This window comes from Dasypus novemcinctus, chromosome 25 (genome assembly GCF_030445035.2).
Source record: "Dasypus novemcinctus isolate mDasNov1 chromosome 25, mDasNov1.1.hap2, whole genome shotgun sequence".
NCBI lineage: Eukaryota > Metazoa > Chordata > Mammalia > Cingulata > Dasypodidae > Dasypus > Dasypus novemcinctus.
Genome location: NC_080697.1, coordinates 54,865,642 through 54,881,516, shown reverse-complemented (window position 1 = coordinate 54,881,516; position 15,875 = coordinate 54,865,642). Strand labels below are relative to the sequence as shown.

Genomic DNA, 15,875 nt, shown 5'->3' with positions numbered 1-15,875 from the left:
CGCACTGGCCTAAAGGACTGTGCAAGGGAGCCATTTTAAAAGCACACTCTTTCGAGGTACATTCTTTTTTCCTTTTTCTTTAGTAGGAAGTTTATTTGATTCTATTCAAGATGGAAGATTTAAAAAAAAAAAAGTTTCTTAGAACCAATTGTGAAATCCTTGGACTATATTTATGAGTAATATTTTTCCTTTTTTGGAAATATGGATTATTGTTAACTATCTTTAATAATTCACAGGAAAACAGGCTGAAAGAGTAAGGTTTTGGAAAAGCTGAAAAAACAGCCACATCCTTTGATTATAAGAATTCACACATAATGCATAAATCTTGAAATAAATATTTATTGTTTCATGAACTCCATTTAAAATGCTTTAATATATTTTTAAGCAGCTAAGAAGAACTCCTTTGTTGCTAAAGAAGAAAAAATCATTTTCAGGGACTGTGCTGAAGCATTCAAATCAGGACTTACAACTAATGGCATCTACACATTAACATTTCCTAATTCTACAGAAGAGATAAAGGTAAGGCATTTGCCCCATTTTTAACTCCCAAGTTTTAAGTAGTCATTGTAGAGGCAGAGGAACTCACAGAATGTATCTCATACATCATGGCTCTTTCCCCAACTTTACTTATTACAAAGCAACAAACATTGACTGTCTACCTCAGATAAAGCATTTGCAAAGGGTTTGAAATTCAATCCCTAGGCATAGAATATGGCTGCTGCATATTAATGAAGTGGAAATAGCCATCCTATTTTCTTTGAATGTCCTTGCATGACTGTGAAGAATATAGTGATCATTACTACAAAGTGATGCCACTGCCGTGACTCACGTGGGGGCTACAGCAGGTCTACCCACGATTGCTTTTTGTGCCATCACTGTAACATGAACACAGAGCTAAAGGCAGCTAACATCTCTATGTTATTATGAAAACAGCCTTGACCTTGGAGACTTGTCAGTGAGTCTCAGGTACCCCCAGGAGCCCACAGGCTGCGTTATAAGAACTGCTGGGGCAGGCTACTCTCTCCTCATCTAAGGCTCTTATCTGTCTCAGCTAAGGAAAGCCTTGGAAAATATCATCAGAGGAAAATGCTTTCTCCTAAAGGACACGGGGTTTACTTCAAAGCATGTATTCATTTACTGCATGTAAAGTGAAAGAACAACCAGAACTTATCATGAGAAGTTAGACTATAGCTTAATTCAATTATTCTTAGTTATTCTAGATTTCTCAGGGAACACTTCTTTTGAAGTTGCTTTTGTGAGACACAGAGCTCTGGATGGGGTGGGGAGGAATCACTTTCCCGGAGAAATTTCAGTGTGACTTCTTTCTAGAAGCTTGATAAGGTACATTAATATTATACAAGAATCAGTATGAAGTGCATAAAGATTGGATGACTGTATACGTTAAATATCTATAAATATATCTGCATCTAAATAAGCAGCTATATACTGAATCAAAGTAAAAACCCACAGAAATGCAATTTCCATCAAAATGGAAATTTTGAAGGCTCTTAGAATTATTATGTCTTTGAACTCAGATCATCCTCAAAATTTAACCTGGAAGCAAAGAAAAACAGTTTAAAAACACAAGCACTAAACTTGTAGCATAAACCACACTAGCATAAACAATAAAATCAAATAGTAATAAATACTTTAGGAATGAAAAAAAATATTGTGCTATTAAAGATGATGCTTTCCAAATAAATCTAATTCATACATGCTGTTTTAAATCAACCTTGAAAATCAGTTGCTATCACTAGCACTGAGTCCCTTGCAGATGAAAAAGGAGAAAAAACAGAGTCCCTTGCAGATGAAAAAGCAATCAATAGGTTATGTGCTAAACTCTTCAATCCCAGTGATAACTGGTTTTCATGACCATTCTTTGCATGCTATTGTCTCTTGGTCTAGTAATAATAGGAATGGTAGTGGCAAGAGGAGAATGATAGAGAAAATTAGTAAAATGTGAATGCTACCAATGCGAATCCAGAAAAAAAAATCACTAATACCTTCATACTACTGTATAAACACTTTTCTGAATTAGTGTAATGTTCCTACCCCAAGGGCTTAATTGAAATGTTCTTCAGAAACATGGGATTATATGAGTTTCAAGCCATGGTTTGAAACATTAGGATTTAAATTCCTTTTAAACACTTGCAATAAAAATGACTCATTTACACAAAAGGGAACAATAATCTTTCAAAACCTCAATTTTCTCATCTCTAAAATAAGTAGTCTAGATTAAGTTACCTCTAAATTCCCTTCTAGACTCCATCATTTACAATCTGATCTAGGACAGAAAAATAAGATAGGCTGGAGTTTAAATTCCAGTTTGGCCAATCTGTAATTCTGGGCCAGTCATTTTACCTTTCTGAGCCTTCAGTTTTCCGATCTATAACAGGATGGTAAGAACCCAAGCCTTAAAGTGCTATTCTGAGGTTATGATGGTGAACAAAATGGCATTCAATACAGGACTTGATACTTAGCAGGCAGTCAGTAAATGGTGGCCGTTATCATTTTGACAGCCACCAACGACTCCCAGACAGCTTCTCTTCATGTCAGAGTACTTAATTTTGTTGTTTATTTAATTAAAAAAAAACAAATGTTCAGTTTATCTTAAGGCAGATCTTTTTCCAAAAGGCCTAAATATTTCTACTTTATTTTAAAAAGTGCATTAGGTTTTTGTATAAGATAGTCACTGAAAGATGGCATTTATTAGAAGCATTAGGGTGTGCTTTTGCTAGTTAGAGACATAATAGTTTCCTTCCTTAAATTTAACAGATGGACTCTAAATGTTTATCTGTTTGCTATTTAATCCTTTACCATGGTCATGGAGCTGAAGCATAATATTTAAATCAAGCACTATTTGCTGAAAAACATCAAGTTTTATAGAACGATATCACGTTCCCAAATCATGCAACACCATGCTAATCAAAAGTATCAGGTGCCCTCGGGTTTGTTGTCCTTGGAGAGGCTGATGTCTTTGGCATCACTGGAGGACTTCTGCTTTTCTGATCCTGACATAATCTATTCCATCCTTTTCATTCAGTACTTCATGGTTATGTGGGTAACTGTATTTGAAAAGTATCTTTCTCTGAAAGTTTTAAAACCAATTAACCATAACACTTCAGTTTTTATAAATCCTCTGTTCTTTTTTTTTAAAATTCTGGACAAAGTATTAAAACGTTTCAGCGAGCCTACCATTGTCAGTAATGGAATCAGAGAGAATAGGGACAGTTCAAATTATTTATGCGCTGACAATCAGGAAAGCAAAACTCTCAGTCACTTGAGAATTTTGACTCTGACTTCCACAACAAGACTAGACAAGAAAGAATATGCATTTAAATATCAGTATCTGCAATTTTGACACTGAAGAGTAAAAAATTCTTGGAACAGGGATAAGCTCACTAAGAAACTTACCAGTATGCTCCTTTAGGGTACAGGAGAATTAACTTTTATGTACACTCCTGAACCCTTCCCAAACCAATGTAACTTATTCATCTAGTTTATAAAATAGATTAAAAAACAACAGCACATTGATGGAAGTGAACAACATTGAGCATTTTGTGGACGACAGGCAAATAAGAGGCAGCACTATTCACAAACTGCTATCCAACTTGGAGCTGTGTGGAGGGATTTTGGCCTTAACAAAAGGGTCAAGCTTCTTTGTTTTTGGCAGGATGAAGTAGTAGAAAAACATTACATAGCTGGGAATTAAGGAGCTCTTGTTCAAATCCTATATACCATTTAATAGTAGGGTGACTGACCAATAAGGTGTTACTTTAAGCATATCAATTGTATATGTCCAATTGATTTAAAATGGAGAAGCCATGTTATTATAACTTAAAAAATATTAAAAAAAAAAAAAAGAACATATCTTTCCAAACATGAGGATCATTGGGGAAAGCAATAAATGGATAAAGTAAAATTCATGGAGAGTGGGAATAGTGGTAGAGAGAAGTGTATATATGGGAGCTGGTGTGGCTTAATGGTTAAGTGCCAGCTTCCCACATACAAGGTCCCAGGTTCAATCCTTGGACCTGGTACCTAAAAAAAAAAGAAGTGTATATGAAAGCGGGAAGTGGGGTTCTAATATAACTCTCTGTTCCATTAGCAATGAGACTTCAGGAAAGCCACTAAGCTTGTTTGGGTCATCATTTCCTCATTTGTAAAATGAAAGAAAGATTTAGGTTCTCTCTTAGTTCTCTTTTAGCCCAAATTCTCTAGGATTCCAATTTGTAAACACAGAATAGTACACATTTACACTTACCCTGCCAAAATTTGCTCCAATATTCTCAAAAATATTATGGAAAACTTTAAGTTAATACCATCAAAAAAGGTAAAGGAAGAATAATTATAAATGGTTTTGAACCTTAACTTTAATATCTACTACCTTGTATGTTGTAGAGAAAAATTATCTTACTTTCTGGAAAACTTTTTTGTTCTACTATAATCTTATTATTTAAAACTATTTATGTAATCCTATTTTCAGCAGTTTTAAATTTCATAATAAAACCCCAGCTGAGTTAAAATTGAGCATGAATACTCCTAGCCCAAGAAAAAAATTTGTGTTCTGAACAAATTTTAAACCCACTGAGCCAGTTTAAAAACAGAAATAAAATGAGTTGGGAAGAGAAATACCATCATGGGCAGAGAGCAATAAGCAAAGAAACTTGAACTTATGATCTGTGGGGCAGAGCTGCCAGGAGAAGCTCGGTTCACACATATCACACTGGGAACACTGGAACCCCAAGTTCCTCATACTGAGGCATAAACTGAGAATCTGATTTTTATTCTACAGAGAGGAATCCAAAACAGCTTTGTTGCTTAACATAAAAGGAGTCCTGGAGACCCTACAATGAAAGAGCATTCCTTTTACATAACTCTCTGTAGAGCTTGACAGAGACTGGCAATTTGTGAAAAGTTTTGAGGTTGTGAGGATGAAATGATTTTCTATTGGTTGAAGACAGGAGGTTAGGAACCAGTATGCCAAGATGTCACATTCATAATGAATCCTTAAGAAACAATATTTGGGTTAGCTACTGGAGTGGTGTCTTAGCCTGACAATGATGACAATGACAATTAATGAAAATAAGTAGGCAAGAAAGCCATATTTTCATCAGCACATCATATTACATATTGTGTTACTGTTTATTTTTTAATCATCATTTTAAATTCATGGTTTTCAACTTTTTAAAAGTTTTCTATTTCTTAGAAGACCACAAAGACTCCCCCATCCCTTATCCCAGAAAACACTATCAGCACAAGTCTTATTACAAGTATCTAGATTTTTTTTCCCCTGTTATTTAAGCCAAGACCTAAGTCCCTGAAATTTCACACACAGTCCATCAATTACGGTTTTTCTATTGACAGGCTTACTGTGACATGGAAGCAGGTGGCGGAGGATGGACAGTTATTCAGAGACGTGAAGATGGCAGTGTTGATTTTCAGAGGACTTGGAAAGAATATAAAGTGGTATGAGTTTTTTCTTAAACATCTGGAAATAAGTAATTTTCTTTGTGAAAACTAATTTTCAAGATCTGTAGAACCTTAACCACAAATCCAAAACTAACCTATTCTGACATAATTTTTTTTTTTTAACCAAAGAGTTCTTTAAGACTGGTATTTCATCTTATTAAAGAATTGTCATGCCAAAGTAATGCAAACTATATATCAAAACAAAGACAGGTAAGAATTCTGCTTGTTTTAAAGGTAGGCTCAACATTTTTTGGTAAGCCAACTATTTCATAGGGCTTCACACAACTACAAACTTAGTTGTTATGTTTCCACTTGATAGTTCCACAAATAGCTCTAATTATTTGAATATTAATTTTCTTACAGTAACAGCTTAGTTTCTTAAAATTGACCTTTTTAAAATCTATTTTTCTTTGGGAAAGACCCAAACTTTTATAGCACATGAAGTTATTTCTGCTAAAAAGTTTGATAATTATTCTATGCTAAATTGTTAGACTGTTGATTTCAAATACATAAAGAAAAAAATTAAGTAACTGAATTTTACAATTTGGATTACAGGGATTTGGTAACCCTTCAGGAGAGTACTGGCTAGGAAATGAGTTTGTTTACCAACTGACTAGTCAACAACGTTATGTGCTCAAAATACATCTTAAAGACTGGGAAGGCAACGAAGCATACTCATTGTATGAATATTTCTCTCTCTCAAGTGAAGAACTCAATTATAGGTAAGCAAAGTATATATAACTAAAGAAATGTAAAGGATTTGATGGGTGATTATACCAGAAAGTGAGAACTATATTAACCAGAAACTAAACTACTCTTAGACTACCTTAACCAGAAAAGCATCTTGACTTTCTTAGAATTATTATTGTCATTAGGTAAAATTTTCTAGTTTTAAAATCCTAATTTTGGTTATAACATTGATAGAAAGGAAACTTCAGGAGGACAAAGAATTTGTCTGTGGTGTTTGCTCCTCTATCTTCAAAGCCTAGAAGAACCCGCTAGGCAGATAATGAACATTCAAAAACTATTCGTAGAATAAGTGGATGTTAAGCTTCCCAGCTAGATTATGTTCAAATCAGTACCATAACAGATGTAAATTGTGACCATAATATTTCTCCTAACAGGTTTAAAAGTTTAATTAAAAAAAAATATTTAAGCATATTTAATTGTTAGGTTCAATCCCAAGGTCAGGATCAACTGCCAAGTTTAAAAATGGTAGAGTTGGATGGAGTGGTTACTCTATTCATCTACTCCGCTATGGAAAGTATACCAGATTCACAGTTTTGGCATTTTCCTTGTGCCCACCCCATCTGGTAGCTATAACCTTGACTGTTCCAGAATACAACAGGCAATTTTGGCTAGGAATTCACTTTCTAGCTCTAAAATGCTATGAGCATAGAGACTGGAAGCAGCAAAGGTTCCAAAAGACCAGGACCTTGATAATTTACTGTGTAAGGTAAGTATGATAAAGCCACACACATATATGCCATCACATAAAGTACACAGAGCTACTTAGAAATGCACAAGCAGTGGTAAGCGCAGAGAGAGGCAGAAGTGAGATTATATGCAGGGTGGCACCAAGGAAGTGATTTGAGGAGGCGTATCAGAATGGTTAAGTCACCAACACAGCTTTGACGGAGCACAGACTGGTAGTATTTGCTGATCACAGAGCACACATTACTGAAACCCTCCTCTAAGGTCAGAAATAAATGGCATGAAACTCCATAGGAACTTCACAAACTTCATCATCCGGCCTAGAGCACCGTTTAAATCTCATTAATGTCCGACTTAGACCTGTTGTTCCGTAGAAATTTAAAAATCTGAAGAGTTTGGAAATTTCAAGGTCCTTGAGCTGCCTTCCTAGGAGAGGATCACAACGGACAGCACAGGGAAACTGGCTGAAATCATGTTACCTGAACAACTGCTGTGAACTATATAATGTCCAGTATGTCTACGGAGTCAACAGTGGATTAAAATTCAGAAGCATGTTAAAAAAATCCAGTTTACGAGCATTGATAAGATTTTTAAAAACTTTTTACTTTGAAATAAGAAAGTTGAAAAAAATAATATAGAATCAATACATGGAATTAATTCCTCCCTCCCTTCCATCTATTTTCTCAATGTTTGAGAGTTAAATAGTCAGTGACACATATTTCATCGATTTTCATTATAGAAATACAATAGCAGATTTCTCTTGGAGAAGCAATAACTGATATGACTGAATGAATAGACAGGTGTTGGACCTCACTGTATTTCCAAATTTATTCCAAAGAGATCAAAATTTCAATGAATTTTGAGATAAAAGTGGTCTGTCATTGTTTTACCTCCAAGTTAAATATTTTTTCAACTGGCAAGACTTAGGAATCTATAATAGTGGAATTAAAAAAAAAACACAAAAATTAAGGATTAGAATGCTTGTATAAGAAGATTTTGCACAATGGGCCATCATCCCTGTATGCTGACATTATGAAAGTATTTTAAACAGAGACCGTTTGTAGCAGATCTTTCTTTCAGAAATGCAATCAACTTCCAGATATACCATTTTAAAAAGCCACTAGTTTAAAATTTAGATTAATTTACTTCTTAATATAAAAGAGAAATTACATCTAAAAGTTATTCTAATAAATAAAACATGATATAACTGTGATAAGAGAACTTTGAAGTGGTTAAAACTTTTAGTTGTTTCAGAAGATCAACTGTATATAGCAGCATTTTTTTGTTCTAAAAAAAATTTGTCCCCCAAATGCTGGAAAACTGAAAAATACACATTATAAGAAATGGAGAAATGGACAGAATATGATTCTTTTTAATAAAAGTAAACACTATTTGCACACTAAACCCTAAAAAACCATCACTTTTCATACATATTTCAGCAGTTACATACAAACACTGAGATTTAATTCTTAAATATTGGACTTATTCTTTCTTCACTTCACTGTTATATAAAAAGCAACTGATACCTATTTAAAGCAATTTCAAGAATGTTAGTATTTGTAATAATCAATTTTTTAAAGGAAGTACTTTAACCTAATGGGTCATAGAACAGAAAGATCTAAAATTATACAACCTATCTAACAGAGACTGATCTATAATAGTATTCTCCCTTACTAGGCTTACTCTCAGGGGGATAATGAATTCCATGAATAATGAAATTGTTCCAAGGAGACAGGTGGGTCAAAAGAGAAAAAAAGCAAGGAAAACAATTCATCTCAATCCTAACTATGATTAATGTAAGGCAACTAGAAAGAAATTTGTTTCAACATAGCAGAGATGATTAGTACTTACCATATTCTTTTTGCATTTGTTACAACTGATGAACACATATTGAAGCACTGCTGCTAACCACGGTCAACAGTTTGCATTACAGCTTACACCACACATTTTTATGGGTTTTGACAAAATGTATAATGGCCTGTGTGCACCAGGCTAGAACATAACAGAGGGCTTGGGCACATCTGGTATAAATCCTAACTCCTCCACTTACTAGTTCTGACTTTAGACAAGTTCGTGTCTATGAACTTCAGTAACTTTGTACATAAAACCAGGGACAACACCTACCTCTTAGGATTGTCACGAGCATTAAATGAAATTATATCTGCGAGAGCACCTGGCACAGTTTGGCTGGCAGATGCTCCATAAGTGGTTCTTTCCTCTCTTCTGCCCTCCTTTCCAAAATTAGTTCTTGAAAATCCTATTACTTACAAGATGGTGATAAGCACATTTTAACGTGCTTTACATAGATGAACAGTGTTTTTGGACTGAAAGTACAATTCTCCTGCCAACATTGTAGGACTTTATTTTGCAGTTTGGGTAGCCATACATACCATCAGGCTGTGACGGTCAATGGTCTAGGGTGCGAGAGGGTGGCACGCAATTATATTAACAAGTCACACCACATTCCACATGTTCACACATTATAACATGAAAGCTTGCTCTGATCTGTATTGTACCAATCTGGCAATGGGTTTTATTATTTGTTTATTTGTCTCAAACATAGTTGAGAGAAATTTAAAACAACAAAACATACCTTCTCCTCCATTCCTTTATATTTTTGCTGGTTCAGAGATCACTGAGGCAAGTGACATCTTTGCAATATTCTACAAGTACAGGATATTAGCTAATGTCTAACTAAACATCACATTTATTCCTTTCTCAATGTTTATTACACAAATATAGAAACAAGGCAAAGCAGGCATAGAATTTATTTTCTACATATTTCAGTAGACTTCTACTTAAAACTCAATGATCATTCCTTATTGCCCCCACCTCCTGCTCCCCTACCAAACATGGAAAATAATTACATTTGATGTTTTCCAGTCACTTAGGACTCTCATTTTAATAGAGGAGGAAGACTGGAAACCTGGAAAAAGGTTCCTCACATTGTATTTTCCCATTTCTGTTTATCTGAAAACTGCAGGAAAATAAATTACAGCGCTATAGTCCTTGCTGATACTGGTGCAAGTGATATGCACTGAAGGTTTCATGAAAACATCCCTCTTTGCCTAAGGATTTGATGATTAGTTGGTTCCTGTTTATACCAGTGCAAAATATTTTGCCAAGAATATGCATTTGAACACTAATCAGTACTGGCGTGGTTTCTGTGAAATAGAATTCTTTGTTATAAAAAAATTTCCACTACAGTAAATTAATAATCCAAGCCAATTACTCCCCCCACTTTGCTTGTTTGCAGGATCCACCTTAAAGGAATCACAGGGACAGCCGGCAAAATAAGCAGCATAAGCCAACCAGGAAATGATTTTAGCACAAAGGATGCAGACAATGACAAATGCATTTGCAAATGTTCACAAATGCTAACAGGAGGTAGGAATGACTTTTCTTACTTTTCCTATTTGTATTGGCAAGGAAGACTTTCATAGAGTAAAAAGTTGGCAACTTGAACTTCAGAATGTGATTGGTGACAATGCCCACAATTTCATAAAAAGGTATAATAGTTTGATCCAGGTAAATTTTTCTTTTCTTTCTATTTTTTTCTTTCTTTTTTCCCAGTTTTAAGCAAGAATTAAGATATTAAGAATTAATATTGGGAATTGAGTTAGAATTGTCATTGGCCAACAGTACCTCTTTAGGACCTGCTCCAGGCAAGGAGGGGGTCATATGATATGCAACCAGCTCTCCTGAGTCTGTGCTTACAGAATACTAGATGTCAGAGAGAAAAAAGTTAACCTGCCATTAAAATGGTAACCAAAACAATTATCTACATTCATTACCACAGAAATACTTACAAAACCTCCAATTAATAAGTAATTGGTCAAACAAGGAATTTGGGTTGTTTCACTGGGAAAAGATTTATTTATTTTTTTAGGATTTACTTAATATATAGAAAAAATATTTAAACACAAAGAAACTAACCTACTTCATTTTCTAGTGCATCAAATTAAAATGCATCATTGTCTACTCTAGATTAAGGGTTTTTCCAGGCCTTGTTTTCTATCTTTCATGTTAGAATGCTTTAAAAATGAAAATGGAAACCATATCCATATGCAAAAGACTGTTGTAAACAGTCACTTAAAATGACTAAGTTGGTATTCAGAAACATTTAAGAGTTCACTGAAAGGAACTAACTGCTGGAAAATTTATCCTATGGATTATTAAAAAAGTTTAGAAACTGAAAAATGGGAACAGTTAGCAGTGATTGAAACAAGAAAATGTCCAACAAATATTGTCAAGTTAGAACTTGAAAACACTGAAAGATTTAAAACAGCAGCAACCATTCTGCCAAGAGTAAAAACTGAGTATAAAGACAAACAAGAAATTGGCAGGGTTTAATTTCTAGAGGCCATAAATTGTATTACCAAAAATTAATTCATTATTTACCCAGGAAAACCAAAAGTAAGAGCTGTGGTCAATATATTTATAAATACAAAGTATTGAATAAACAAGTAAAAGACCCAAAGTTATAGTAAATAAACATAGCCTTGAAGAATCTTTTATAGTGAAAAGAATAATTTATTTATGAAAATAATTTGAAATTCAGTAATTTTCAATTACTTTGAAATAATACTGAAATAATTAGGCTCCATTAAAAAACCTCAATTATATGGTGTCTTAGAGAATATAATTACTATTTGGTAATGCAGGGCTCTCCTATTAGCCATGATTATTTCAATGTGAGAAAGCTATTATGACTTTGTAAAAGTTGCTTGTTTCCCTTATTCTACCATAATAATCCTTTTTAAATCCAACTGAAAGGAGTAAAAGGGCGGGGGGACCAAATACAGCTTATCTTCTTTTTCTTTTTCCAGTTTGCCATTCCCATACACTGAGCTCAGCTGTCTGTTTTAGAGGGCGGTGGTTTTCAGACCACCCATATATTATGAACTACTCAAGAGAGTAGGAGAATTTAATTAATAACCAAGGAAACAATATATTTATTTACCCAAATCAAGATTTAGGGTCTGAGAATGGTACTACAAGTCTTGGGAGAAGAAAAGGCAGCCCAAGAAAAGAAAATGGAGAGTTCTAGACTGTAAAAAGTCAAATTCCAACCAATGGTCAGGATCACAAATACAGTAACCTAATGATCAGCGAGTTGTTTTGTTTTTTTTAAGATTTATTTTTCAGTTCTTTCTCTCCCCTTCCCCGCCCCGCCTCCCCCCCCCCCAAGTTGTCGCTCTCTATGTCCATTTGCTGTGTGTTCTGTGTCCACGGCACTGGGAATCTGTGTCTCTTTTTGTTGCCTCGTCTTACTGCGTCAGCTCTCCATGTGGGCAGCACCACTCCTGGACAGGCTGTGCTTTTTTCACGCTGGGCGCCTCTCCTTATGGCGTACTTCTTGTATGAGGGGTTCCCCTATGGGAGGGACACCCCTGCATGGCACAGGCACTCCTTGTGCGTATCAGCACTGCACGTGGGCCAGCTCATCACACGGGTCAGGAGGCCCTGGGTTTGAACCTTGGACCTCCCATGTGGTAGGCAGATGCCCTATCTGTTGGGCCAAAACCACTTCCCTGAGTGGACAGTAAGTCCTATATTTGTCAGACAACCAGCTCCAGAATAGACAGATCTATAAATCTGTAATGTAGATTGCTTGACTATTTTAAAGGATTGTGAAAAATACACAATGTTTTAAATTGGAATCAAATTAAGTCATGGGGTTGTTACCACCAGGAAAGACTTTAGGGACCAGATGAAATAATTGGAGATCACAGTTCAATGTGTAAACATAATATATATATGTATGTATTGATTTTTGCAAAAAAGTTTTTGAAAACTGAAACATGGCAGATACAGCTAAAACTGCCCAACCAATGCAGTTCCTTTCCTTCCCCTGACGTACTCAGTTACTCAGTGAATTAAGGTTCATTCATATTATGTTTCTTTTACTACAGGTAGATTTCAATAACAATGTTTATTTTTAATTGTTTCCTGTATTTTAAAAAGTTATCTAATTTTCCTTTCAAAATAATGTTTTTGAGATTTAATCAGATTAATATTTGAGCTCTAGGTCATTCCTGCCTCTCAGAAACACCAGTACCGGCTGCTCCTGGGTTTAAATCTCAGGCCAAGGCATGCAGGTGTCCATGTGGATCCACGCCCCCACCTTGCTAAGCTGCATGTCTCCTTTCTCCCCCACGGCTTAAGCTATGAGATCACCATTCAAGCTTTATTTTTTTTTATTTTTTTATTTTTAAAGATTTATTTATTTAATTCCCCCCCCCCCCCCAGGTTGTCTGTTCTCTGTGTCTATTTGCTGCGTCTTGTTTCTTTGTCCGCTTCTGTTGTCGTCAGCGGCACAGAAAGTGTGGGCGGCGCCATTCCTGGGCAGGCTGCACTCTCTTTCGTGCTGGGCGGCTCTCCTTACGGGGTGCACTCCTTGTGCGTGGGACTCCCCTACGCCAGGGACACCCCTACATGGGGTGGCACTCCTTGCGCGCATCAGCACTGCGCATGGGCCAGCTCCACACGGGTCAAGGAGGCCCCGGGTTTGAACCGCAGACCTCCCATGTGGTAGACGGACACCCTAACCACTGGGCCAAGTCTGTTTCCCATCCATTCAAGCTTTAAATTTCCTTTTTGTCCCTGTAGATTTCCTTTCTATCTAGCTCCACTGAGTAGTTAAAAATTTGGATCATACTGTAAGAACATAAATTATTTTGTTAACACGAGGGAGAGCCTGAATTAGTCCAGTCCATCATGCTGATGGATCTGGAAATTATTCATGGCAGGTGTGATAAGTCATCAAACAATTCTTTCGTTTTTTATTTTTCTATACTTGTAATCATATTTATGTCTATCAGATTAGGATTGTGAAGGATGGTTCACTTATTCATATCTATAGATAACTGCCCTATACACACAGTACAAGTGAAAAAGGAGGATGAAAGTTGTAAAAGACATTTGCAATAGTGGAACTATGATTTAATCTGCGTTAAGTTGGAAAGCCATATTTCTCAAGGGCCAATGCAGCACGCCCTACATTCACAAATATTTACATACGCTTACTTTAAATGCACAGAATGTGATTAAAAGATTAGTTGACTATTTCTAACTCTATGGTGAATTAGTTAGCATTACCTAGTTCCTAATTCCTTTTGTTTTTCACTTTCTCAGGCTGGTGGTTTGATGCATGTGGTCCTTCCAATTTGAATGGAATGTACTTTCCGCAGAGGCAGAACACAAATAAATTCAATGGTATTAAGTGGTACTACTGGAAAGGCTCAGGCTACTCGCTCAAGGCCACCACCATGATGATCCGACCAGCAGATTTCTAAATGCCAGCACACACCTGATGACTGGTGTTTTCGACTATCTTCAAAGACTTAATTCCAAAGTACTAAAAGGCACCACTGCATATTGTTTCTTTTTCCACCTCAGACAGCATGATAGTGGGTGCTGAAGGGACCAATGTGCTCCAGATTAGAGCACAGTGATCCTAATCACTTAAGCCTCCATCACTTGACAGAGTGAACTACAGCCCAAATCAAGCCACAACCTGGTTACACGATCTGGCAGAACACCTACGTGGAAAACACACTTTAAGATTGAGAATTAGACAATTTACAGACCCTGCTGTCACAACCAAGAATGTTATGTGCGAGTTTATCAGTAAATAACTGGAAAACAGAACACTTACAGATAACCTTGGAACTGCATTCTTCTAAGCACTGTTTATAGACTGTGTGAATATCCATATGTTTGAATTCAATATCATTATCATAATTAAAAAGAAGAAAAAACTCATTTTTAAAATTCTCTAAGCCATAAAAATATATATCCAGGGGTTTTCTGAGAAGTGATTATTAGCAATTTATTATTTGAAAAAGGAGAAAACATGGTTAATGCATTTTTGCTCCTCCTCTTAGGTGCTTAAAATTTTGATTTTGAAAATGGCATATTTACCTATGTGTTGAAAACTTAATTTTAAGCTAATGTCCTAATATATATTTCAAGTATATATGGTGAAAACTTCCAGGATCCCTAAAATTATTAATAGAAACATGTATCATTTACTTTATGTGGAAACTGTGCTATTTTTGTCTGCCTGACTGTTAAATATATAAAGGTATTTTTAGTAATTAAATATAACTTATTAGGTGAGATGACTATGTTTAACTTTTATGATAATATTTACAATTTTGTAACTTGGTTCTGAAACAAACAGATTTGCCTCATGACAAGGAAAATAATTTTTAAATATGAAGAAAATTATACATTTAATTCCATGACAAGCAGACTTTAACTATCTTCCAGCAAAATATATTTTAGAGAACTAGTAAGTTAATTTGTGGTTGAGAGAAACCTTCCATTTAAAATATTACAAAGCTGTACTTCTCCAACACGTTCACCCCTAAAATTACTTAAGGCAAAAAATAATTTACTCTAAAATAAAAAGTTTTTGTGTGTGTGTCTGTAAGCAAGCAAGCAAACAAAATATTCTGTAGTACAAAAAAGTCCCAATATTTACGGAATATTCAAATGTTTACAGAAAATTTTGAGAATTCAGTTTTAAGCCCAGGATTGTAAAACCAAACTCTTAAGAGTTTTAACTCCTTTTGAAGTTTTGATAGTATAATTAATTGTAACAAACATTTTTTTGTGCTTCATATAATTTAGATGCAATTTCTCATATATTCATTTTTCAGTCAGCTGCTAGAAAGCACAGAGCCAAATTTGCAACCAATCTCATTTCAGTCTTCATCTTACATTCTTCTACCATTATTCTTTCTTTACTCCAGGTTTCTTAATTTATTTTATACTTACATTACCACAAGACTTGGTTTTAGAACACCCATGCTGTTGCATGTATTGAGTCAATATATGGCTTCAGTATACGAGCTACGTACTCTGTTCTTCCAACCATGTTATGCTTTCCTAACCAGTTTACCAGTTCAGCAAAGAAATTCCCCATCCTAAAACAGTTTCTTTTATTACATTAAAGGAGG

General features: G+C 35.2%; 2 protein-coding genes across 8 annotated transcripts in view; one reads left to right on the top strand and one right to left on the bottom strand.

Annotated features, from left to right (window-relative positions):
- Positions 1-15,030, top strand: part of ANGPT2 (angiopoietin 2) — a 50,012-nt gene extending 34,982 nt beyond the window's left edge. Inside the window, exons 5-9 of one of the 2 annotated variants that reach the window (XM_004472361.5) lie at positions 389-519; positions 5,368-5,469; positions 6,028-6,194; positions 10,163-10,293; positions 14,044-15,030. In XM_004472361.5, coding sequence (XP_004472418.1) covers positions 389-519; positions 5,368-5,469; positions 6,028-6,194; positions 10,163-10,293; positions 14,044-14,204 — 692 coding nt within the window. In that variant the 3' untranslated portion in view covers positions 14,205-15,030. Of the gene's footprint in view, positions 1-385; positions 520-5,367; positions 5,470-6,027; positions 6,195-10,162; positions 10,294-14,043 lie in introns of both variants that reach the window. The other variant, XM_004472360.5, reaches the window with a different exon arrangement.
- MCPH1 (microcephalin 1) overlaps positions 1-15,875 on the bottom strand; it is a 268,454-nt gene that overhangs the window by 124,084 nt on the left and 128,495 nt on the right. The gene's annotated exons all lie outside the window — the stretch shown is intronic.